Source organism: Scyliorhinus torazame, chromosome 13 (assembly GCF_047496885.1).
Source record: "Scyliorhinus torazame isolate Kashiwa2021f chromosome 13, sScyTor2.1, whole genome shotgun sequence".
NCBI classification, from domain to species: Eukaryota; Metazoa; Chordata; class Chondrichthyes; order Carcharhiniformes; family Scyliorhinidae; genus Scyliorhinus; species Scyliorhinus torazame.
In genome coordinates this window covers 106,955,823-106,979,373 of record NC_092719.1, presented here as the reverse complement: position 1 = coordinate 106,979,373, position 23,551 = coordinate 106,955,823, and the positions used below count along the sequence as shown (strand labels likewise).

Below are 23,551 nucleotides of genomic sequence, written 5' to 3'. Positions count from 1 at the left end.
TGGCACCTTCCCCATGGCCAGAGATGAATAAAAAATGTGGGTCAGAGCCCTTGCAATCTCCTCCCTCGCCTCCCACAGTAGCCTGAAACATAGGTTATCCGGACCTGGAGATTTGTCCACATTTAAGCCTGCCAGGGCAGCACGGTATCACAGTGGTTAGCACTGTGGCTTCACAGCACAGGGCCCCAGGTTCGATTCCCTGCTGGGTCACTGTCTGTGCGGAGTCTGCACGTTCTCCCCGTGTCTGCGTGGATTTCCTCCGGGTGCCCCGGTTTCCTCCCACAGTCCAAAGACGGGTGGATTGAAAATGCTAAAATTGCCCTTCGTGTCCAAAAAGGTTACAGGGATAGGGTGGAAGTGAGGGCTTAAAGTGGGTCGGTGCAGACTCGATGGGCCAAATGACCTCCTTCTGCACTGTATGTTCTATGCCGATATGTCAACACCTCATGCCTGTGTTAATTTGCTCAAGAACCTCGTAGTCTCTCTCCCCGAGTTCCATATCTACCTCCTTATTCTTTTCGTGAAGATGGATGTGAAGTATTTATTCAACACCCTACCAATGGCCTCTGGCTCCATCCACAGATTGTCCTCTTGGTCCCTAATGGGCCCTACCCCTTCCCTGATATTTATAGAATATCTTAGGATTTTCCCTACTTTTATCAGCTAGAGCTTTCTCATATCCCCTCTTTGCTCTCCTAATTGCTTTCTTTTTAAAAAAAATATATTTTATTCAAAAAAAAATTTCGGCCAAACAAAACGGTACAAAAATGTTTCCCTTTTTACAAGAATAAAACAATATAAATAATAGTGACCGTTTTTTAACAAATAAATAAATAATATATAAACTAAATGGCAACTGCCATAACAAAATATTAACTCTCCCAAATAATAAAGTCAAACAAGCCAATATACATATCCAAGTAAAAATATCCATACAAAAACACCCCTGAGGGCCCACCCGAGCCTCCCCCCCCCCCCCCCACCCCGGGTCGCTGCTGCTACTTTCTCAGTTCCTTTATCGTTCTGCGAGATAGTCAATGAACGGTTGCCACCGCCTGGTGAACCCTTGAGCCGAACCTCTTAGTGCGAACTTTATCCGTTCCAGTTTTATAAACCCTGCCATGTCGTTTATCCAGGCCTCCACGCCCGGGGGTTTAGCTTCCTTCCACATTAACAATATCCTTCGCCGGGCTACTAGGGACGCAAAGGCCAAAACATCAGCCTCTCTCGCCTCCTGCACTCCCGGCTCTTCTGCAAACCCGAATATAGCCAACCCCCAGCTTGGCTCGACCCGGACCCCCACCACCTTCGAAAGCACATTTGCCACCCCCACCCAGAACCCATGCAGTGCCGAGCATGACCAAAACATGTGGGTGTGGTTCGCTGGGCTTCTCGCGCATCTCCCGCACCTATCCTCTACCCCGAAAAATTTACTGAGCCTTGCTCCGGTCATGTGAGCCCTGTGCAAAGACCTTGAATTGTATCAGGCTTAGCCTAGCGCATGAGGACGAAGGTTTACCCTACGTAGGGAATCTGCCCACAGCCCCTCTTCGATCTCTTCCCCCAGCTCTTCTTCCCATTTTCCCTTCAGCTCATCCTCCATGATCTCCCCCTCGTCTCTCATTTCCCTGTATATATCTGACACCCTACCATCCCCCACCCATGTCACTCTATCCTGAATCTCCTGCGTCGGGAGCTGCGGAAATTCCCTCACCTGTTGCCTCACAAAAGTCCTCAATTGCATATACCGAAATGCATTCCCCTGGGGCAACCCGTATTTTTCCGTCAGCGCTCCCAGACTCACAAACGTCCCGTCTAGGAACAGATCCCTCAGTTGCACAATCCCTGCTCTCTGCCATGTTCTAAATCCCCCATCTATTCTCCCCGGGACAAACCTATGATTATTCCTTATCGGGGACCGCACCGAGGCACCCGTCATTCCCTTATGCCATCTCCACTGCCCCCAAATTTTTAGCGTTGCCACCACCACTGGACTTGTGGTGTATTTCTTCGGGGAGAACGGCAACGGCGCCATCGCCAATGCTTGTAGGCTGGTTCCTTTACAGGACGCCATTTCCAGTCTCTTCCACGCCGCTCCCTCCCCTTCTCCCATCCACTTACACACCATTGAGATATTGGCGGCCCAATAATAATCACTTAAGCTCGGCAGTGCCAGTCCCCCCCTATCCCTGCTACGCTGCAAAAAACCCCTCCTCACTCTCGGGGTCTTCCCAGCCCACACAAAGCTCATAACATTCTTCTCAATTTTTTTGAAAAAAGCCCTCGGAACCATCACCGGGAGGCACTGGAACACAAAAAGAAATCTCGGGAGGACTACCATTTTGACCGCCTGCACCCTACCCACCAGTGACCGCACCATGTCCCATCTCTTAAAATCCTTCTCCATCTGTTCCACCACTCGTGTTAAATTAAGCCTATGTAGGGTTCCCCAGCTCCTGGCTATCTGGATCCCTAAGTACCGAAAATCTCTTATTACCCTCCTCAGCGGTAAATCATCTATTCCCCTGCTCTGCTCCCCCGGATGCACCACAAACAACTCACTCTTCCCCATATTCAATTTGTACCCCGAAAATTCCCCAAACTCCCTGAGTGTCCGCATTATCTCGGGCATCCCCTCCACTGGGTCCGCAACATACAGCAATAGATCATCTGCATACAATGATACCCGGTGTTCTTCTCCTCCCCTGAGTACTCCCCTCCACTTCCTAGAGCCCCTCAGTGCTATGGCCAGCGGCTCAATTGCCAATGCAAACAGTAACGGGGACAGGGGACACCCCTGTCTTGTCCCCCTATAAAGACGGAAGTAGTCGGACCTCTGCCTGTTCGTGATCACACTTGCCACCGGGGCCCTATATAGCAGCTGTACCCATCCAATAAACCCCTCTCCAAAACCAAATCTCCTCAACACTTCCCATAGGTAGTCCCACTCCACTCTGTCAAATGCTTTCTCAGCGTCCATTGCCACCACTATCTCCGCCTCCCCCTCCGGCGGAGGCATCATCATCACCCCTAGCAGCCTCCGTATATTCGTGTTCAGCTGTCTCCCCTTAATGAACCCAGTTTGATCCTCGTGGACCACCCCCGGGACACAATCCTCTATCCTTGTCGCCATCACCTTGGCCAGGAGCTTAGCATCCACGTTCAGGAGGGAAATAGGCCTGTAAGACCCGCACTGCAGTGGGTCTTTTTCCTTCTTAGCTTTCGCATTTCTATTAGAAATCTAGTGCTAGGAAACAGATAGTTAACAGTAACTTTGAAATTTAAAAAAAAAATATTCAAAAAAAAAAAAAAATTTTTAATTAATTGACGCAATGTCAGTTAGAGGGGTGCTGTGCTCTGACTGTGAGATGTGGCAGGTCCGGGAGACTTCCAGCGTCCCGGATGGCTTCATCTGCAGAAAGTGCACCCAACTGGAGCTCCTCACAGACCGCATGGTTCGGTTGGAGCAGCAATTGAATGCACTTAGGAGCATGCAGGTGGCGGAAAGCGTCATAGATCGCAGTTATGTAAATGTGGTCACACCCAAGGTGCAGGCAGAGAAATGGGTGACCACCAGAAAGGGCAGGCAGTCAGTGCAGGAATCCCCTGTGGTTGTCCCCCTCTCGAACAGATATACCCCTTTGGATACTGTCGGGGGGGGGGATAGCCTATCAGGGGAAAACAGCAGTAGCCAGAGCAGTGACACCACGGCTGGCTCTGATGTTCAGAAGGGAGGGTCAAAGCGCAGAAGAGTAATAGTAATAGGGGACTCTATAGTCAGGGGCACAGATAGGCGCTTCTGTGGACGTGAAAGAGACTCCAGGATGGTATGTTGCCTCCCTGGTGCCAGGGTCCAGGATGTCTCCGAACGGGTAGAGGGCATCCTGAAGGGGGAGGGCAAACAGGCAGAGGTCGTTGTACATATTGGTACTAACGACATAGGCAGGAAGGGGCATGAGGTCCTGCAGCAAGAGTTCAGGGAGCTAGGCAGAAAGTTAAAAGACAGGACCTCGAGGGTTGTAATCTCGGGATTACTCCCTGTGCCACGTGCCAGTGAGGCTAGAAATAGGAAGATAGAGCAGCTAAACACGTGGCTAAACAGCTGGTGTAGGAGGGAGGGTTTCCATTATCTGGACCACTGGGAGCTCTTCCGGGGCAGTTGTGACCTGTATAAGAAGGACGGGTTGCGTCTAAACCGGAGAGGCATAAATATCCTGGCCGCGAGGTTTGCTAGTGTCACACGGGAGGGTTTAAACTAGTATGGCAGGGGGGTGGGCACGGGAGCAATAGGTCAGAAGGTGAGAGCATTGAGGGAGAACTAGGGAATAGGGACAGTGTGGCTCTGAGGCAGAGCAGACAGGGAGAAGTTGCTGAACACAGCGGGTCTGGTGGCCTGAAGTGCATATGTTTTAATGCAAGAAGTATTACGGGTAAGGCAGATGAACTTAGAGCTTGGATTAGTACTTGGAACTATGATGTTGTTGCCATTACAGAGACCTGGTTGAGGGAAGGGCAGGATTGGCAGCTAAACGTTCCAGGATTTAGATGTTTCAGGCGGGATAGAGGGGGATGTAAAAGGGGAGGCGGAGTTGCGCTACTGGTTCGGGAGAATATCACAGCTGTACTGCGAGAGGACACCTCAGAGGGCAGTGAGGCTATATGGGTAGAGATCAGGAATAAGAAGGGTGCAGTCACAATGTTGGGGGTTTACTACAGGCCTCCCAACAGCCAGCGGGAGATAGAGGAGCAGATAGGTAGACAGATTTTGGAAAAGAGTAAAAACAACAGGGTTGTGGTGATGGGAGACTTCAACTTCCCCAATATTGACTGGGACTCACTTAGTGCCAGGGGCTTAGACGGGGCGGAGTTTGTAAGGAGCATCCAGGAGGGCTTCTTAAAACAATATGTAGACAGTCCAACTAGGGAAGGGGCGGTACTGGACCTGGTATTGGGGAATGAGCCCGGCCAGGTGGTAGATGTTTCAGTAGGGGAGCATTTCGGTAACAGTGACCACAATTCAGTAAGTTTTAAAGTACTGGTGGACAAGGATAAGAGTGGTCCTAGGATGAATGTGCTAAATTGGGGGAAGGCTAATTATAACAATATTAGGCGGGAACTGAAGAACATAGATTGGGGGCGGATGTTTGAGGGCAAATCAACATCTGACATGTGGGAGGCTTTCAAGTGGCAGTTGAAAGGAATTCAGGACCGGCATGTTCCTGTGAGGAAGAAGGATAAATACGGCAATTTTCGGGAACCTTGGATGACGAGAGATATTGTAGGCCTCGTCAAAAAGAAAAAGGAGGCATTTGTCAGGGCTAAAAGGCTGGGAACAGACGAAGCCTGCGAGGAATATAAGGAAAGTAGGAAGGAACTGAAGCAAGGAGTCAGGAGGGCTAGAAGGGGTCACGAAAAGTCATTGGCAAATAGGGTTAAGGAAAATCCCAAGGCTTTTTACACGTACATAAAAAGCAAGAGGGTAGCCAGGGAAAGGGTTGGCCCACTGAAGGATAGGCAAGGGAATCTATGTGTGGAGCCAGAGGAAATGGGCGAGGTACTAAATGAATACTTTGCATCAGTATTCACCAAAGAGAAGAAATTGGTAGATGTTGAGTCTGGAGAAGGGTGTGTAGATAGCCTGGGTCACATTGAGATCCAAAAAGACGAGGTGTTGGGTGTCTTAAAAAATATTAAGGTAGATAAGGCCCCAGGGCCTGATGGGATCTACCCCAGAATACTGAAGGAGGCTGGAGAGGAAATTGCTGAGGCCTTGACAGAAATCTTTGGATCCTCGCTGTCTTCAGGAGATGTCCCGGAGGACTGGAGAATAGCCAATGTTGTTCCTCTGTTTAAGAAGGGTAGCAAGGATAATCCCGGGAACTACAGGCCGGTGAGCCTTACTTCAGTGGTAGGGAAATTACTGGAGAGAATTCTTCGAGACAGGATCTACTCCCATTTGGAAGCAAATGGACGTATTAGTGAGAGGCAGCACGGTTTTGTGAAGGGGAGGTCGTGTCTCACTAACTTGATAGAGTTTTTCGAGGAGGTCACTAAGATGATTGATGCAGGTAGGGCAATGGATGTTGTCTATATGGACTTCAGTAAGGCCTTTGACAAGGTCCCTCATGGTAGACTAGTACAAAAGGTGAAGTCACACGGGATCAGGGGTGAGCTGGCAAGGTGGATACAGAACTGGCTAGTCCATAGAAGGCAGAGAGTAGCAACGGAAGGATGCTTTTCTCATTGGAGGGCTGTGACCAGTGGTGTTCCACAGGGATCAGTGCTGGGACCTTTGCTCTTTGTAGTATATATAAATGATTTGGAGGAAAATGTAACTGGTCTGATTAGTAAGTTTGCAGACGACACAAAGGTTGGTGGAATTGCGGATAGCGATGAGGACTGTCGGAGGATACAGCAGGATTTAGATTGTTTGGAGACTTGGGCGGAGAGCTGGCAGATGGAGTTTAATCCGGACAAATGTGAGGTAATGCATTTTGGAAGGTCTAATGCAGGTAGGGAATATACAGTGAATGGTAGAACCCTCAAGAGTATTGAAATTCAAAGAGATCTAGGAGTACAGGTCCACAGGTCATTGAAAGGGGCACACAGGTGGAGAAGGTAGTCAAGAAGGCAAACGGCATGCTTGCCTTCATTGGCCGGGGCATTGAGTATAAGAATTGGCAAGTCATGTTGCAGCTGTATAGAACCTTAGTTAGGCCACACTTGGAGTATAGTGTTCAATTCTGGTCGCCACACTACCAGAAGGATGTGGAGGCTTTAGAGAGGGTGCAGAAGAGATTTACCAGAATGTTGCCTGGTATGGAGGGCATTAGCTATGAGGAGCGGTTGAATAAACTCGGTTTGTTCTCACTGGAACGAAGGAGGTTAAGGGGAGACCTGATAGAGGTATACAAAATTATGAGGGGCATAGACACAGTGGATAGTCAGAGGCTTTTCCCCAGGGTAGAGGGGTCAATTACTAGGGGGCATAGGTTTAAGGTGAGAGGGGCAATGTTTAGAGTAGATGTACGAGGCAAGTTTTTTACGCAGAGGGTAGTGGGTGCCTGGAACTCGCTACCGGAGGAGGTGGTGGAAGCAGGGACGATAGTGACATTTAAGGGGCATCTTGACAAATACATGAATAGGATGGGAATAGAGGGATACGGACCCAGGAAGTGTAGAAGATTGTAGTTTAGTCGGGCAGCATGGTCGGCACGGGCTTGGAGGGCCGAAGGGCCTGTTCCTGTGCTGTACATTTCTTTGTTCTTTGTTTGTTGTTCTTTAAGAGTAACGATATCGTCGCCTCCGACATAGTCGGGGGCAACTTCCCCCTTTCCCTGGCCTCATTAAAGGTTCTCATCAAAAGCGGGGCCAGTAGGTCCATGTATTTCCTATAAAATTCCACCGGGAACCCATCCGGTCCCGGGGCCTTCCCCGCCTGCATGCTCCCAATCCCCTTTACCACCTCCTCCACCTCAATCCGTGCTCCCAGTCCCGCCCTCTCCTGCTCCTCCACCTTCGTGAATTCCAGCCGATCTAGGAAATGCATCATTCCCTCCTTCCCTTCCGGGGGCTGAGCCTTATACAGCCTCTCGTAGAATGCCTTAAACACCCCGTTCACCCTCTCCGCTCCCCGTTCCATCTCACCTTCCTCATCCCTCACCCCACCTATCTCCCTCGCCGCTCCCCTCTTCCTCAGTTGTTGGGCCAGTAACCGGCTCGCCTTCTCTCCATACTCATACTGTACTCCCTGTGCCCTCCTCCACTGTGCTTCTGCCTTGCCCGTGGTCAGCAGGTCAAATTCCATATGTAGCCTTTGTCTTTCCCTGTACAGTCCCTCCTCCGGAGCCTCTGCATATTGCCTGTCTACCCTCAGAAGTTCTCTTTCAGAAGTCGCTCCCTTTCTTTGCTCTCTTGCTTCCCTTTATGGGCCCTTATGGATATCAGTTCCCCTCTGACCAGCGCCTCCCAGACCACTCCTACCTGGACCTCTCCATTATCATTAAGCTCCAGGTACCTTTTGATACACCCCCTCACCCTTAAACATACCCCCTCATCCGCCAACAACCCCATATCCAATCTCCAAAGTGGGTGCTGCTCCTTTTCCTCTCCTATCTCCAGATCTACCCAATGTGGAGCGTGGTCCGAAATGGCTATGGCCATGTACTCCATCCCTGTCACCTTCGGAATCAGTGCCCTTCCCAGGACAAAAAAGTCTATCCGTGAATACACCTTGTGAACATGGGAGAAAAATGAAAACTCCTTACTCCTAGGCCTAATAAATCTCCAGGGGTCTACTCCTCCATCTGCTCCATGAAGTCCTTAAGCACCTTGGCCGCTGCCGGCCTCCTCCCGGTCTTAGACCTAGACCGGTCCAGCCCTGGATCAAGCACCGAATTGAAGTCTCCCCCCATTACCAGCTTTCCCGCCTCCAGGTCCGGGATACGCCCCAGCATACGCTTCATGAAGTTTGCATCATCCCAGTTCGGGGCGTATACGTTCACCAGAACCACCGCCTCCCCTTGCAATCTGTCACTCACCACCACGTATCTACCCCCACTGTCCGCCACTATGGTCTTTGCCTCAAACTGTACCCGTTTCCCCACTAAGATAGCCACCCCCCCATATTCTTCGCATCTAAGCCCGAATGGAACACCTGCCCCACCCATCCTTTACGTAGTCTAACCTGATCTGCCAGTTTCAGGTGCGTCTCCTGCAACATGACCACATCTGCCTTTAAGTTCTTTAGGTGTGCGAGTACCCGTGCCCTTTTAATCGGCCCATTCAGCCCTCTGATCAGCCGGGTTGGGGGGCTCTTTACCCCCCCCATGTCGACTTGCCATCCCCTTTTCTAACCCATCTCCTCACCCGGTTCCCACGTACCCGTATATGCCACCGACGGTGCTCTCCCGTCCCGACCACCCCGCCCCATAACAGCTCCCCCTTCCCCTTAGCAGCAGCAACCCAGTTAACGCCCCCCCCCCCCCTCCGCTAGATCCCTTTCTAGCGTAGTTGCACCCCCCATGTTGCTCCCAGAAGTCAGCAAACTCTGGCTGACCTCGGCTTCCCCCGTTTGTCCTCGGCCCCTCATTGTGCGAGGCCCCCTCCTTCCTGCGTCCCCGTTCCCGCCACAATTACCATAGCGCGGGAGCAAAGCCTGCGTTTCCCACTCGGCCCCGCCCCTGATGGCGCAGTTCCCTTCTCCTTCCCCTTTCCTTCCCACCAGCGCCCACAGTTCCCCATACTCCCCCCACACCCCCCCCCCCCAAACGAGGGGAAAAGAGAAAAGTTACAAAATTGAAAAAAATCTTCCCCCCCCCCCTTCCCCTTCCTCGTCCCACATAATCACCCCACCACTTTATTACAGAAGCTTTTTCTTTCGCCAGACTATTCCAGCTTCTCGTCCACAATGAATGTCCACGCCTCTTCTGCCGTCTCAAAGTAGTGGTGCTTCCCTTGGTGTGTGACCCACAGTCTCGCCGGTTGCAACATTCCAAATGTAACCTTTTTGTGGAGCACCGCCTTGGCCCGGTTGAAACTTGCCTTCCTTCTCGCCACCTCCGCACTCCAATCCTGGTACACGCGGATCACCGCGTTCTCCCACCTGCAGCTCCGAGTTTTCTTCGCCCATCTTAGAACCATCTTTCTGTCATTGTAGCGGTGAAACCTCACCACTGTGGCTCGAGATATTTCTCCTGCCTTTGGTCTTCGCGCCAGAACTCGGTAAGCTCCCTCCACCTCCAAAGGGCCCGTCGGGGCCTCCGATCCCATTAGCGAGTGAAGCATCGTGCTCACATATGCCCCGACGTCCGCCCCCTCTGTGCCTTCGGGAAGACCCAAGACTCTTCAATTCTTCCTCCTCAAGTTATTCTCCAGGGCTTCCAACCTCTCCACACACCTTTTGTGCTGTGCCTCGTGCGTCTCTGTCTTTACCACCAGGCCCTGTATTTCATCCTCATTCTCCGCAGCCTTTGCCTTCACGACCCGAAGCTCCAACTCCTGGATCCTCTGCGCCTCCTTTAGCCCTTCAATCGCCTGTAGCATCGGGGCCATCACCTCCTCCTTCAGCTCTTCCACACAGCGCCGCAGGAACTCTTGTTGCTCCGGGCCCCATACCAAACAGCCACCTTCCAACGCCATCTTGCTTCGAGCTTCCCTTCCTTGCCGCTGCTCCAATGGATCCACTGCAATCCGGCCGCTATCCTCTCCTTTATCCATATTTATCCGGGGGGATTCCCTCCTATTTCACCGCACAATGATTTTGGCCGTTAAAAATTGCTGTTGGGGCTCTTAATAAGAGCCCAAAAGTCCGTTTCAACGGGAGGTGCCGAAACGTGCGACTTAGCTGGTCATCGCCGCACCCGGAAGTCCCTAATTGCTTTCTTAAGCTCCATCCTGCATTTTCATTTCATTTCTGTACTCCACTAATGCCTCTACTGATTTGCTCCCCTTGTACCTGCTAAAAGCCCCTCTTTTCCTTCTCATTGTATCCTGAATATCCCTGGTCATCATGGTTCTTTGGGCTTGTTACTGTTTCTTAGCACCCTAGAGGGAACATGTTGGGCCTGTACTCTCTCCATTTTCTTCTTGAACCCCCACTGCTGTTCTGTAGATTTCCCACGAGTGGCTCTTCCCAGTCTACCTTGGCCAGATCCTGCCTTATTTTACTAAAATCCGCTCTTCCCCAATCCAAATTTTTATTTTGCAACTTGTCTATTTCTTTCTCCATAACAAGCTTAAATTGTACCAAGTTGTGTTCACTACCACTAAAATACCCCCCACCACCACCTCAACCACCTGTCCAGCTTCATTTCCCAGAATTAATGCCAGTCCTGCGACATCCCTTTTTGGGCCCTCTACATATTGACCTAAAATGTTCTATATACATTTTAAGAAATCCACTCCATTTAAGCCCAATTAATGTTGGGAAAGTTGAAATCACTTAATATGACTTAACAATATCAATACCTTATTGTTATTATTTTACACACCTCCATGAATTGTGCCCATATTTGCTCCTCAATTTCCCGCTGGCTATCTGTGGGTCTATAATAAACGCCACATTTGGCTGTACCTTTTTTTATTCCTAAACTCTACCAACAAAGATTCATAGGGCAGCATGGTAGCACAGTGGCTAGCACTGTTGCTTCACAGCTCCAGGGTCCCATGTTCAATTCCCGGCTTTGGTCACTGTCTGTGCGGGTCTGCACATTCTCCCTGTGTCTGCGTGGGTTTCTTCTGGGTGCTCCCGTTTCCTCCTGCAGCCCAAAGATGTGCGGGTTAGGTGGATTGGCTATGCTAAATTGCCCTTAGTGTCCAAAAAGGTTAGGTGGGGTTACGGGGATAGGGTGTAGGGATAGGGTGGAGGTATGGGCTTGGGTAGGGTGCTCTTTCCAAGGGCTGGTGCAGACTTAATGGGCTGAAAGGCCTCCTTCTGCACTGTAAATTCTATGATTTGATGCCCGCTCCAAGATATCATCTCTCCTCACTGCAGTAACTGATTCCTTAACTAATAATGCCATGCCTCCTCCTCTGTCTGCCCTGAAAATTCTATATCTCAGGATTTTGAGCTGCTGGTCCTACCCCTCCCGAAACCACATCTCTATGATGGTGACTATATCACAATTCCACGTGTCAATCAATCTTTGCCCTTGATTCATCCGTTTTACCTGTAATATTCCTGGCATTAAAGTAGAGGCCGTTCAGCCTTGCCTTTCGCCCTTGAAAGTTACTACCGCTGTATTCCCTCTGACTTGATTGCTTTCCTGTATTATGTTGTGTCCGTATTCTGCTAACAGTCTATGTCCCCACGCCCTGCTGAATTAATTTAAATTGTCCCAACAGCACTAGCAAACCTGCTGCAAAGATGTTGATCCCACTCTAGTTCAGATGTAGGCCATGCTGCGTGTACAGATCCCATATTCCCCAAAAATGTACCATTTCTTAAGCCACGCATTCATCAGCGCTATTCTCCTATTTCTGTACTCCCCAGCACGTGGCACTGTGAGTAATTCAAAGATTGCAATCTGAGAGCTCCTGCTTTTTAGTATACTGCCTAGCTCCCTGAATTCTTGATACAAGATCTCATCCCTCTTTCTACCTATGAGATTGGTACCAACATGTACCATGGCCTTTGTCTGATCACCCTCCCCCTTCAGGATGCCCTGCAGCCGTTCAGTGAGATCCCGGACCCTGGCACCAGGGAGGCAACACACCGTCATGGAGTCGTGTTAACGGCCACATTAGTCTGTTCCCCTGACTATAAAATTCCCTATTACTATTGCTCTTCCTCTCTTTCCCCCTTCCTGTACAGATGGGCTGGTGGTGGTGCCAGATGCTTGGCTCTGTCTGCTCTCCCTGAAGGATCTAACACCCTAATCAGCCTCCAAAATGGAATAGCGATTTGTGAGCTGGACCACAGGGGATTCCTGAACTACCTGCCTGATTCTCTAGGTCGGCCTGATGGTCACCCATTCCCTTCCTTCCTCAAGTTACTTCAGTTGTGGCGTGACCACCTCTCTAAACGTGCTATCCATTATGTTCTCAGACTTGGAGATGTTCTGCAGTGCCCCCAGCTGTCGTTCTAGCTCTGAAATCCAGGTTTCCAGGAGCCGCAACTGGATGCACTTCCGGCACACGTGCTGGTCCCGGGCACTGGAAATGTGCCCTACTTCCCACATATAGCAGGAGGGGCATATCATGGCTCTCCTGCCATGACAAAACTCTTTAAATTTAAAACTTAAGACTTAAAAAATGAAATAAATCAAATAAGACCCTACCCTTGCTAAAGCAATGACATACAATTTTATATAGTATGAAAATACCCACCAGGACGTCCTCACCAATCAGCTGCTCCCGTTAGTCCCATGTCACATCCTAAACTGTGACGTCACCTTAGAAAGCTGTTGTTAATGGCCCCAATGGTTCCCACTGCAAGACTGCCGCTCGCCTTTCTGAGGAAAGGTAGAAAATGAAAGGAGCACCTCACTCCCTCCTCACCAAACTCCCTCAGTCACAAAACCCCAACTTAAGCACTCTACTGCAGCCCAAAGTAGCACTCCAGAATTACTTCAGTAACATGGCAATTTCTCATGCATGTATCTGTTGCGTTGTGATAAACTAATCACCTGCAAGGAGCATCACCGTTAATCCTGACCCATCCTCAACTGACACCCACATGGAAACGAACAGGTGTTCCCCCTCCCTAGTTCAGGAACAACTTGTCCTAGATCAATTCACTCAGCACAGCTTGATGAAACTTACTGGGCCGATGGATGCTGTTGCTGATGGAGTCACATCTCTTTCTCCGAGGCTCTGTGTTGTACATTAAAGGCACTGTAATTTCCTTCTGTTTTTCTCTCTCTGTCTTCTCCCCTCAGGACTGGGTCGATCCAAAGAATCCAGTGCTCCAGCCAGTGTGGGAGACCTCGCTCCTGCCACTTTACTTCTGGATGTTTTGAAGGGTTTGAAGCTGGGCCCGGTTGTGATAATCAGCCCCTCACTGAGTGGAATGTATTCACTGCCATTCCTGTTTGGACACAATGACCTGGTAAAGGGATTCATCCCTGTCGCCCCGATCTGTACTGAGAAATTCTCTGCCGAGCAGTACATCACTGTGCAGGTAAGCTGGATCTTCCACTGACACAAAGAACTTGGATTTATAGAGCGCCTTTGACGTCCTCAGCATGTCCCAAAATGCTTCACAGCCAATCAAAGCAGGGGGGGTCCACTGTGGTCTGAAACACTAGCCAATCTGTGCATCAAGCTCCCACAGTCAGATACTGACCCAAACAATCCATTTCCATAATATTGGTGAAGAGATAAATATTTGCCAGGGCACTGGGGAAAACTCGGTCACTTTTCTTCCACGTATGTCCATGGGGAACCTTTATATCCACCTGAGACAGCCCTCGAGACTTTGGTTCCATATCCCATTTGAGAAACAGCATCTCCAGCAGAGCGGCACTCTTACACCGGTGGGGCCACCAGTCTGCATTATGTACTTGGATCAATGAAATGGGACTCCAAAGAATGAATGCTACTTATTCTGGAACTGCATACTCTTGAACCACTCTTATTGGGTCCCATGTATTGAGCAGGCCCAGTTACTGTGACAGAGACTGGTGCCAATCGTCCAGTCACTAAAACCTTTTAAAAATAAATTTTAGAGTACCCAATTATCCTACCCTGCACCTCTGGGTTGTCGGGGTGAGGCCCACACCGATACGGGGAGAATGTGCAAGCTCAACACGGACAGTGACCTGGGGCCAGGATCGAATCAGGAGCCAGTGCCCCTTTTTTTGACTCACACAGAAGAGCTGTTTTAAACAAGGATAGTTATTTTTACCAAAGTACAATGTCAGCTCTGAAGAAATGGGGTGTAAGCATGACAGATTTACAAACATACGGATTAGGAGCAGGAGTAGGCCACTCGGTCCCTCGAGACTGTTCCGCCATTCAATTAGATTGCGGCTGATCGGATTGTAACCTCAACCCCACTTTCCCACCTATCCCCAATAACCTTACACCCCCGGCTTATCAAGAATCTATCTAGCTCTGCCTTAAAAGTATTCAAAGACTTTGCTACCACTGACTTCTGAGGAAGAGATTTTCAGAGACTCACAACTCTCAGAAAAGAATTCTCCTCATCTCTGTCTAAAATGAATCATCCCCTTCCTTAAAGGACATTAATGAATCGGCTGGGTGTGTATGATAAATCGATCATGGTTTCATAGTCTTTATTACTAAGACTGTTCAATTCCAGATTTAATTGATATTAAATAAATGAATTTGAATTTCACCTGCTGCTGTGGTGGGATTTGAACCCATGTTCCCCAGAGCTGGGCCTCTGAATGACTCGTTCAGTGATATTATCACTATCCAGGTGTATGATCGTTCTATCTGTTCAGTTATGGTGAGCAACTGTCAACCTTGGGAAACAGAGGGGGGAGCAGGGAATCAGCCCCGTTCAATTAGCAGCCATCATCCATATTGTGCTGGTCATAATCAGGAGCAGGAACCCTGGCTGATTTCCCCCTTCGCCAATCCCACCACCACCACCCCATTGAAACTTGGGGAACACCAACATCAGTTGCAGTTCCCGACAAGCTATCACGGAGTAAGGACTGAACCTGGGATGTTTGTGGTGTCCCCCTTCACCATTGTACTTCTACAGTGACTAGTATGGCTCTCCCATTTCTCTCTAACATCCTCCGGCTATTGGTAAGCTACTGGAGGGAGGTTTGTAAGAAATAGCTCTGAAAGGTGACTGAGCATTGCCACTATTGGACGATGAGGTTGCAGTAGGCTCTGCTGCACATCTTTACTAGATCAGTTAACTGCACTGACAGCCCCGGACACTGATCCATGCTTTATGTTTTTGACAGACCCCAACCTTGATTATCTACGGTGAAGAGGACAAGCCGATGGGTGAAGCGTCATTCAACAATCTGAAGAACCTGGGCAACCACAAGGTGCACAAAATGAAGGGGGCTCCGCATGCATGTTACCTCCATGACCCGGAGGAGTGGCATCAAACAGTCCTGGAGTTCTTGCACAATCTGTCCTAAATCCCCTCCGATTACACTCTCACTGCAGCTAAATAATTACCAGTTAGCAATTGAATTAAACTGCTCTGTCACTTATTAAATGTGCCAATCAGAAAGAACCTTGTTTAGTGCCTGCCACCTTTCCTCCAATGGCATTACTGATTTTATGATCAGCTTCTTTCAGAGATTTTGATGCTGATTTGCTAGCAATCCTTGTCACATTGACCAATCAGCCTATTCCTGGTGTCTTTGTTCTAATTCAGTGATTTAGACTCATAAGTGACTCAGAACCGTGGACACCGAGATCAGACACCATTCACCTACTCTAATCACACCATCTGAATTAACCAGCTGAGTGAAAGGTTTTGTGGGCTGAGTGTGTGTGTGTGCGTGTGTGTACGAGTGCACGAGTGCTGGTTATGCATCAACTGAAGGGCTCTTGATGGGTACAAATTGTCCACTACAGGAATTGGCAGGAATTTCATTTCAATGAAATGACAAAGGTTTTGGAGGTAAAATCCGATTACTTGGGCATTTTTATCTGGACCTCCTTGTAATGTCTCCTTGAGAGTCGGCACGGTACCACAGTGGTTAGCTCTGCTGCCTCAACGCCAGGGACCTTGGTTCCATTCTGACCTTGTCTGAGTGGCGTCTGCACATTCTCCCCTTCTCTGCATGGGTTTCCTCCGGGTGCTCCAGTTTCCTCCCACAGTCCAAAGAGGTGCAGTTTAGGTGGATTGGTCATGCTAAATTGTCCCTTTAGTATCCAAAGATGTGCAGGTTAGGTGGAGTTATGGGGATGGGGTAGGGGAGTGGGCCTGTGTAGGGTGCTCTTTCAGAGGGTCAGTGCAGACTCGATGGACCAAATGGCCTTCTCCTGCACTGTAGGAATTCTATGGATCAGCCACAGACAAAGAGTGGAAGATGGATGATGAGCTCCATTGATCGTACTCTATGTTGCATGGGACCCCAATCCTCCCCTTGCATCAGAATTTCAGCTTCATCTCTATTTTCCCACACATCCCTCGATTTGCTAAGATATCAAAAATCTGACTATCCCAGCCTTAAATATCTTCGATGATGGAACATTCACAACTCTCTGGTGTAGAGAATTCAAAATATTCACAATCTTTTGTGTGAACACTTCTCCTCACCTCAGTCCTGAATGATTCCTGAATCCCTCACTATCAATATCCTGGGGGGGTTACCATTGACCAGAAACTGAACTGGACCAGCAATATAAATGGTGGCTACAAGAGCAGGTCAGAACCGAAGAATCCTGCAGCGAGTAACTCACCTCCTGACTCTCCAAAGCCATCAACTGCAAGGCACAAGTCAGGAGTGTGATGGAATAAATACTCCCCCATTTGCCTGGATGGGTTCAGCTCCAACAACACCTAAAAAGTTCAACCCCAACCAGGACAAAGCAGCCCGCTTGATTACTCCCCCTTCCACAAACATTCAATCCATCCACCATCAACACACCGTCGCAGACGTGTGTACAATCTACAAGATGCACTGCAGGAACTCAATGAGGTTCCTTAGACAGCACCTTCCAAACCCACAAGAGCAGCAGATACCTGGGAACGCCACCATCTGGAGGTTCCCCTCCAAGTCACTCACCACCCTGACTTGGAAATATATCGTTGTTCTTCATTGTCGTTGGGTCAAAATCCTGGAATTTGCTCCCTAACAGCACTGTGGATGTACCAACACCACATGGACTGCAGTGGTTCAAGAAGGCGCTCACCACATCTTCTCAAGGAAATTAGGGATGGGCACAAATGCTGGACTAGCAAGTGATGCCCACATCCCATGAACGAATAGAAAAAGGAAATTGCCCCTTTATCCTGCCCCCGTGTTAGAGTTTCCACAGTTGGGGAGACAATCTCTGTGTGTCCACTCTGTCAAGGCCCTTCAGAATCTTGTAACTTCAATAATAATAATCTTTATTAGTTTTACAAGTAGGCTTACATTAACACTTCAATGAGGTTACTGTGAAAATCTCCTAGTCTCCACACTCCGACGCCTGTCGGGTACACAGAGGGAGAATTCAGAATGTCCAATTCACCTAATAGCACGTCTTTTGGGACTTGTGGGAGGAAACCCACACAGACACTCGGAGAAGGTGCAGACTCTGCACAGTGACCCAAGCCGGGAATCAAACCCAGGACCCTGGCGCTGTGAAGCAACAGTGCTAACCCCTAAGCTACTGTGTCGACCTTCTTTGTTTTCTAAACTTCAGCGAATATAGGCCCATTTACTCATCATAGGGCAATCTTCTCATCCCAGGGACCAATTTAATGAACTTTCGCTGCATTGCCCCCAGCGACTGTCTTTCCTTCCTTAAATATGGAGACCAAAACTACACACACTATTCCAGATGCGTTTTCACATAAGTCCCGTACAATTGCAGCAAAACTTCTTTATTCTCACACTGTTTTTGCAGTCTCGGAATTGAAGTTGGCTAAAACAGTGCGTGGCAGGGTATTGATAGCAGTAGCTGAGCATTCTGCGAGATGGTGTTAATATCTCTCTGGCCTGTGTAATTAAGGTCACCGCTCCAATGTTACAGCTGCTGACATTAGTTTGATCTCCGTCTACATGTCTACATAAGTTGTCAGACCACTTCAAATTACTCCCAATTGCTTCTAAAATCCTGCCTCTGGGAGCTGGAGTAGCAGGAGTCTGGATCTACAGCTGATTTTCTGAAACCTCTGTTCTCACATGGCTGGAGGAAGGCACTGAGTAGTTGGGCTTCCTGATAGAAACTTCAAGCCCTTGTCAACATCCCTTCCCTCCCTCCCCCCAGCCCCCCAACCACCTCCTCAATTCTTAATTAATTCATCCTTAATTCGTCACTCTTTAGACAGCACATTCTAAACTCACAACCAATGCCATTTAGAAGAAGAAGGCAGCAGATACCTGGGAACCCCACTACCTGGAAGTTCCCCTCCAAGCCACACCATCCTGACTTGGAAATATATAACTGTTCCTTCACAGTCGCTGGGTCAAACTCCTGGAACGCCTTTCATTAACAGTACAGTGGTGTTCCTACATCACATGGACTGCAGCGGTTCAAGAAGGCAATTCACCACCACCTTCTCAAGGGCAATTAGGGATGGGCAATAAAATGCTGGCCTAGTTAGTGAGACCCATATCCCACGAATGAAAGTGGTGATTAATTGAGGTGTTAAAATGATTGAAGGATTCAGTCGATTCAGTGAAACTATTTGCTCTGCTCTCGAACATGGGGGCATTCCCTTCAAATTAGAGCAAGCCTGTTCAGTGGTGATGTCAGGAGCACTTCTACACACACACTGGAATACTGCAACCCTTTCCCCCAAAAAGCTGTCGGGACTTGGCGGTCTATTAAAAAGTTCAAAACTCAGATTGATCTTGTTCTGTTCGGATATAATATGGGAAATGGAACCAAGCCTGATGGAGAGAGTTAACATCCAGATCCCCCTGAACATTGGAACAGTCTGATAGTGGTCTGAATCCTGGTGCTTGGTTGCAATGAGAGGATACACTGTTAGCAAGTGGATTTTGTTCTGCTTCACCCTAGGGAATGCTTGGCTCCTCCCTCCCCCTCCCCCCCACCCCCCCATCCCCAACGAGGAGAGGAACCTTAAAAAGTCTGCAAACTTGCTTTTCTCGCCTTAGTTTCTGCATTTCGCCACAGCTGCACACGTAAAAGTATTGAGAAGCTTTAACACGTATGTATCATAGCTAACGGGATTATCATTGGACATTCCAAGAAACACGCCGGCCCTCAGGAGACCCAATGCCCGAGGCTCGAAGCATGTTTATTTCCCACAGTGAAAACCGAACAATACAAGGAATGATTTCAACTCCCTGTCCATGTGTGACTTTTTCTCCCAAGTTTGAAATGGGTGCTAAATTATTAGGTGTAGCACAGCAGGAGGACATTTTGCTTATCCTTCCTGAGGTGGCGCCAGCTCTACAACCTGGAGTTTAGACTCAACTTCTGACCAGGCGGGAGCAGATTGTATGCCTGTTAAGTAACCTGACACTAATTAAAATCAGTGGGACATGGAACCGGGAAGAGTAAACACAAGAAATAGGAGCTGGAGTAGACCACTCGGCCCATCGAGCCTGTTCCGCCATTCAATGTGATCATGTCTGATCTTGGGCTTCCTCCACTTTCCCACCAACTCCACATATCCCTTAATTCCCTGAGAGAGAATAATCTGTCCATTCCAGCTTTAAATATATTCAATAATGGAGCATCCATAACCCCCTGGGGTCGAGAATTCCAAAGATTCGCAAACCCTTTGAGTGAAGAAATGTCTCCTCATCTCAGTCTTAAATTATCTGCCCCTTATCGTGAGACTGCCCCGTGTTTTAGATTCCCTGACCAGGGGGAACAATCTCTCAGCGTCCACTCTGTCAAACCCCTTTGGAATTTTTTAGGTTTCAATGAGATCACCTCTCATTCTTCTAAACTCCAAAGAATATAAGCCCAATTTATTCAGCCTCTCATCATAGGGTAACCCCCCCACCCCCATCCCAGAGATCAATCCAGTGACCAGTCACTATACTGCCTCCAATGCAAGTGTATCCTTCCTTAAACATGGCATGGAGACCAAACCTGTACCTAGTATTCCAGATATGCATTCACCAAAACCCTGTGCAATTGTAGTAAGACTCCTCTATCATTATACTGCAAGCTGGCTGGTCCCCTGTGGCCTATTTGAGACTCTGCTGAAGTTGCAATCTCACTCCTAGCAATACCAAGTTGCACCTTTTAAGATCACAACAATTTCCTATTCCATCGCTCGTTGACTTGAGTTATTTTTAAAGGACTGAATCATAGAATCACTATAGTGCAGAAGGAGGCCATTCGGCCCATCGAGTCTGCAATGACCCACTGAAAGGGCACCCTACCTAGGCCCATGCCACTACCCCATCTAACGTTTGGGCACTAAGGGGCAATTTTAGCCGGGCCAATCCACCTAACCTGCGCATCTTTGGACTGTGGGAGGAAACCCACGCAGACTGGGGAGAAGGTACAAACTCCACACAGACAGTCACCCAAGGTCATCATTGGCATGCAGTGATTTAATGGGAGCCAGCGAGTGAGAATAGTAAGTCCCAGTGCCTGCAGAACAAGCTCAGAGTTTCCATGGGATTCTTGTATCTGGTGCTAAGTTACCAATGACCTGATTTGGGATTCAAAATCATACCTGGTCATGGTGGGATTTGAACACTCAATCTCTAAATTGTCACTATACTAGAGTACTGTCTTCCTCTTCTTGCCAATGATTATATTTCTTACCATAAACTCTTTGTAATATTTAGGCCTTGATTGAAAAGAAAATCTAAACTTATTTCTATAATATGGCCATCCTTTCCAGATTTCTGGATAGTAATGACACCAAGGGATATGGAGATAGTGGGGAAGATGGCGTAGACGTAGCTGATCAGCTTGATCTAGTTGGATGGCAGAGCAGGCTCCATGGGCCAAATGGCGTACTGCTATCTTCCTATATATCTTATATAAATCACACACATACTTTGCTTTATTACAGCTACATTCTCCAACCTTGCTGATTTTCTTGGGATTCTGAAACATTATCTGTACTGCCTATCATTGCTTGACATTATAACCATAACATGGAGTACTGAAATATGTGATTTTGAGCTAACAAATATCAGATTTTGATCATTCTTTGTAGGGAGGATAACAATCTTTGTATGTGTTACAATAAATTCCAATTTTTATTCCCATAAAATTGAAATGGGTTTGGTTGATTTGACAATTTCTTTACCGCAGTAAACAAATTATGTAGCAGGAGTCATTGCTGAGAGCACGCATCCAGATTTGAAAGGGAGCGACATTTTCTGAAGACTGAGAGAAGACCTGTGAGGAAGTTGTGAAAGGGGCTCAAAGGTTGGGAACTGATCATTGTTTTCCAAGCATTCAGAGCAGTGATGGGCAACCTATGCCAGTGAGTGGGCCGCTTGACTGACCCTCCTTCATCTTAGTGAGCTGCAAAGTTGAAATCAGACTTGTTCATTAACCATGACCCCATGAGTAAGATTAAATACATTTAATACACACCAAATATTTCAGAACGAGTTCCACAAAATGCTTCATCATTTATATATTCATAGAACTGTCATCAACTTCAAGTGGAAAAAACAAAATAAATATTTACACTTACCTTACGTATATTAGAATTTACACTGCTTATCAAAGCTAACGCCAGCTACAACTAAAAATAATTCATGTCTTAATTACACACACGTGTTTTAGGTATTTATTTATTTATTTATTTATTATATTTATTTATCTTTATTTATTTCAATTAATAAACCCGACAGCCCCCAACATGCTTTACCACTGCTGTTAGAAAAACTTTATTATAAAGAAAACCTTACAGTTATCAATAAATTGTATTTAAATGATCTATGAGGAAAACAAGTAAAATACTCACCAACCAATCGCTCTGCGCTCTCGTGCTCTTTCTCGCTCTTTTATCTGCCCGGCTCTGCTCTCAGTCTCGCTCTTTCTTGTTCCTTTATCCACCCAGCCATGCTTTCTGTCTCACTCTTCCTCATTCCTTTATCCACCCGGCTCTGCCTCGCTCTTTATCCTCCCGGCTCCGCTCTCTGTCTCGCTCTTTCTTGCTGCTTTATCTTCCCGGCTCCGCTCTCTGTCTCGCTCTTTCTTGCTGCTTGATCTTCCCGGCTCCGCTCTCTGACTCGCTCTTTCTCGCTCCTTTATCCACCCAGCTCTGCTCTCTGACTCGCTCTTTCTCGCTCCTTTATCCACCCAGCTCTGCTCTCTGACTCGCTCCTTTATCCGCTCGGCTCTGCTCTCAGTCTTGCTCTTTCTCGTGCTTTTTTATCTCCCAACACTGCTGTCAGTCTCGCTTTTTCTTGCACACTTTAATCTCCTGGCTCTGCTCTCTACCTCACTCTTTCTTGTTCTCTTTTATCATCCAGCTCCTCTCAGAGACTTGATGGACCACATGCAGTTTCCCACCACTAGTTGACAGAACGGCAGAACTTAGAGCAGATTCTCATCTTTAACACCCTGGACATAAGTGTGCTTGTAACAGAAAGCAGCGAGGAGAATCTGTCCAGTTCTGTAAGAGGCATAAGATGTAAGATGATGGTACTCATTGCCATTGTGAGAAAGTCAAAAAATCAACCCCATATGTTCAAGATTAGGAAATAATTCAGGAGTAGAGAGAGAATTTAGTTAGTGAGAATGGGGGTGGCTGGTTTCTGAGGTAAACTATGGAGCTTCTGTCATCTGAAAGGATTCAAGCAGATTATGTTAAACAACTGATAAGAAAGGAAACGAGGTAATTTGGTGCGCACACTGGATAGATTAATGACGTTTGATCCAAAATATGTTGGTGATCATTGAAAGACAGTCCAAGGGGAAGGAATTGAGCTGCAAGTCTGGATTCTCATCATTACCCGGATTTTTAATTAAACAGCAGAAGAAATGGATGCAATTTGAGGAAAGAAACCAGATGAAATGAAAGGCCTGGGAAGCAGTTTCAATACTCCCTGGAAAAGGCATGATCAGAATGAAGAGGGCACTGTCCCCATCTAACCAATGGTGACGGAGGGTGGACGCCGCAAAGATATCCTAGTAATAGAACTGAATGACCAGGCAGTCACGAGGAGTCGGCCTGAGTGAGTGCAGAGTTCAGTTCTGTTCTCTCCCAGTTCCAACAGCACCTACATGTTTTTTTTAAATCTCGTGTTGTCTACACTTTGATTTAGTTGATCATTAACTGAAAAGTATTTCTTCTTTCAAGGCATTAGCTCCAAAGGTTATTCTCTCATTGCAAATATATGACCTCTTCATAAATCCCTTAACATCGCACAGCTTTTTTACAGTGACATTGAGTAATCTGTAACAGTCCACTGCTTTGTCAAGTCGCTTTCGTAAGGGGGCAACGAAGAGTCCACACCGAGCTGTTAGAGAAAAACAAAACTTATTTTATTTCACACGT

The 23,551-nt window shown here is 47.8% G+C and overlaps 1 protein-coding gene across 1 annotated transcript in view; it reads left to right on the top strand.

The window, feature by feature from the left end:
• abhd14b (abhydrolase domain containing 14B) overlaps positions 1–21,307 on the top strand; it is a 54,470-nt gene extending 33,163 nt beyond the window's left edge. Inside the window, exons 3-4 of the mRNA XM_072472032.1 lie at positions 13,380–13,621; positions 15,387–21,307. Coding sequence (XP_072328133.1) covers positions 13,380–13,621; positions 15,387–15,569 — 425 coding nt within the window. The 3' untranslated portion in view covers positions 15,570–21,307. The remainder of the gene's footprint in view (positions 1–13,379; positions 13,622–15,386) is intronic.
• Positions 21,308–23,551: the final 2,244 nt, after the last annotated feature.